This window comes from Acanthisitta chloris, unplaced genomic scaffold, assembly GCF_000695815.1.
Source record: "Acanthisitta chloris isolate BGI_N310 unplaced genomic scaffold, ASM69581v1 scaffold13133, whole genome shotgun sequence".
Classification (NCBI taxonomy): domain Eukaryota; kingdom Metazoa; phylum Chordata; class Aves; order Passeriformes; family Acanthisittidae; genus Acanthisitta; species Acanthisitta chloris.
The window spans coordinates 94,557-95,076 of NW_008666894.1; the positions used below are offsets into that span (position 1 = coordinate 94,557).

Consider the following 520-nt stretch of genomic DNA (forward strand, 5'->3'; position numbering starts at 1 on the left):
CTTGCTGCCCACACTGCTGTGGATGCAGCCCAGGATTCCATTGGCTTTCTGGGCTGAGCTCACACTGCAGCTCATGTTGAGTTTTTCCCCAACAATCACTCCCATGTCTCTCTCCTCAGTGCTGCTCTCAGTGGTTCTCTGCCCAACCCATGGGTGTGCCTGGGGTTGATGTGAGCCAGGAGTGGGTCCTTGTCTTGTTGAACAAATCAGCCATCAATGCCTGTTACTGTGCCAGAGTTGCTCAGGAATGATTTTGCTTTTCCCTTGCAGGGATCACAGCAGGATTCTGATCGGGGATGGCCGGGGCAGGGTGTTCAGCTGGTCGGTGAGTGACCAGCCCGGCCGGTCCGCAGCCGATCACTGGGTGAAGGACGAGGGCGGCGACAGCTGCTCGGGCTGCACGGTGCGCTTCTCACTCACCGAGAGACGGCACCACTGCAGGAACTGTGGACAGCTCTTCTGCCAGAAGTAAGCCAGCCAGCACTCTCCTTTGGGCTTGTCGTGGTTTAACCCCAGCAGC

At 57.9% G+C, this 520-nt stretch overlaps 1 protein-coding gene across 1 annotated transcript in view; it reads left to right on the plus strand.

Annotated features, from left to right (window-relative positions):
* Nucleotides 1-472, plus strand: part of WDFY3 (WD repeat and FYVE domain containing 3) — a 94,383-nt gene extending 93,911 nt beyond the window's left edge. Inside the window, exon 64 of the mRNA XM_009072312.1 lies at nt 271-472. Coding sequence (XP_009070560.1) covers nt 271-472 — 202 coding nt within the window. The remainder of the gene's footprint in view (nt 1-270) is intronic.
* The last annotated feature ends 48 nt before the right edge of the window (nt 473-520 follow it).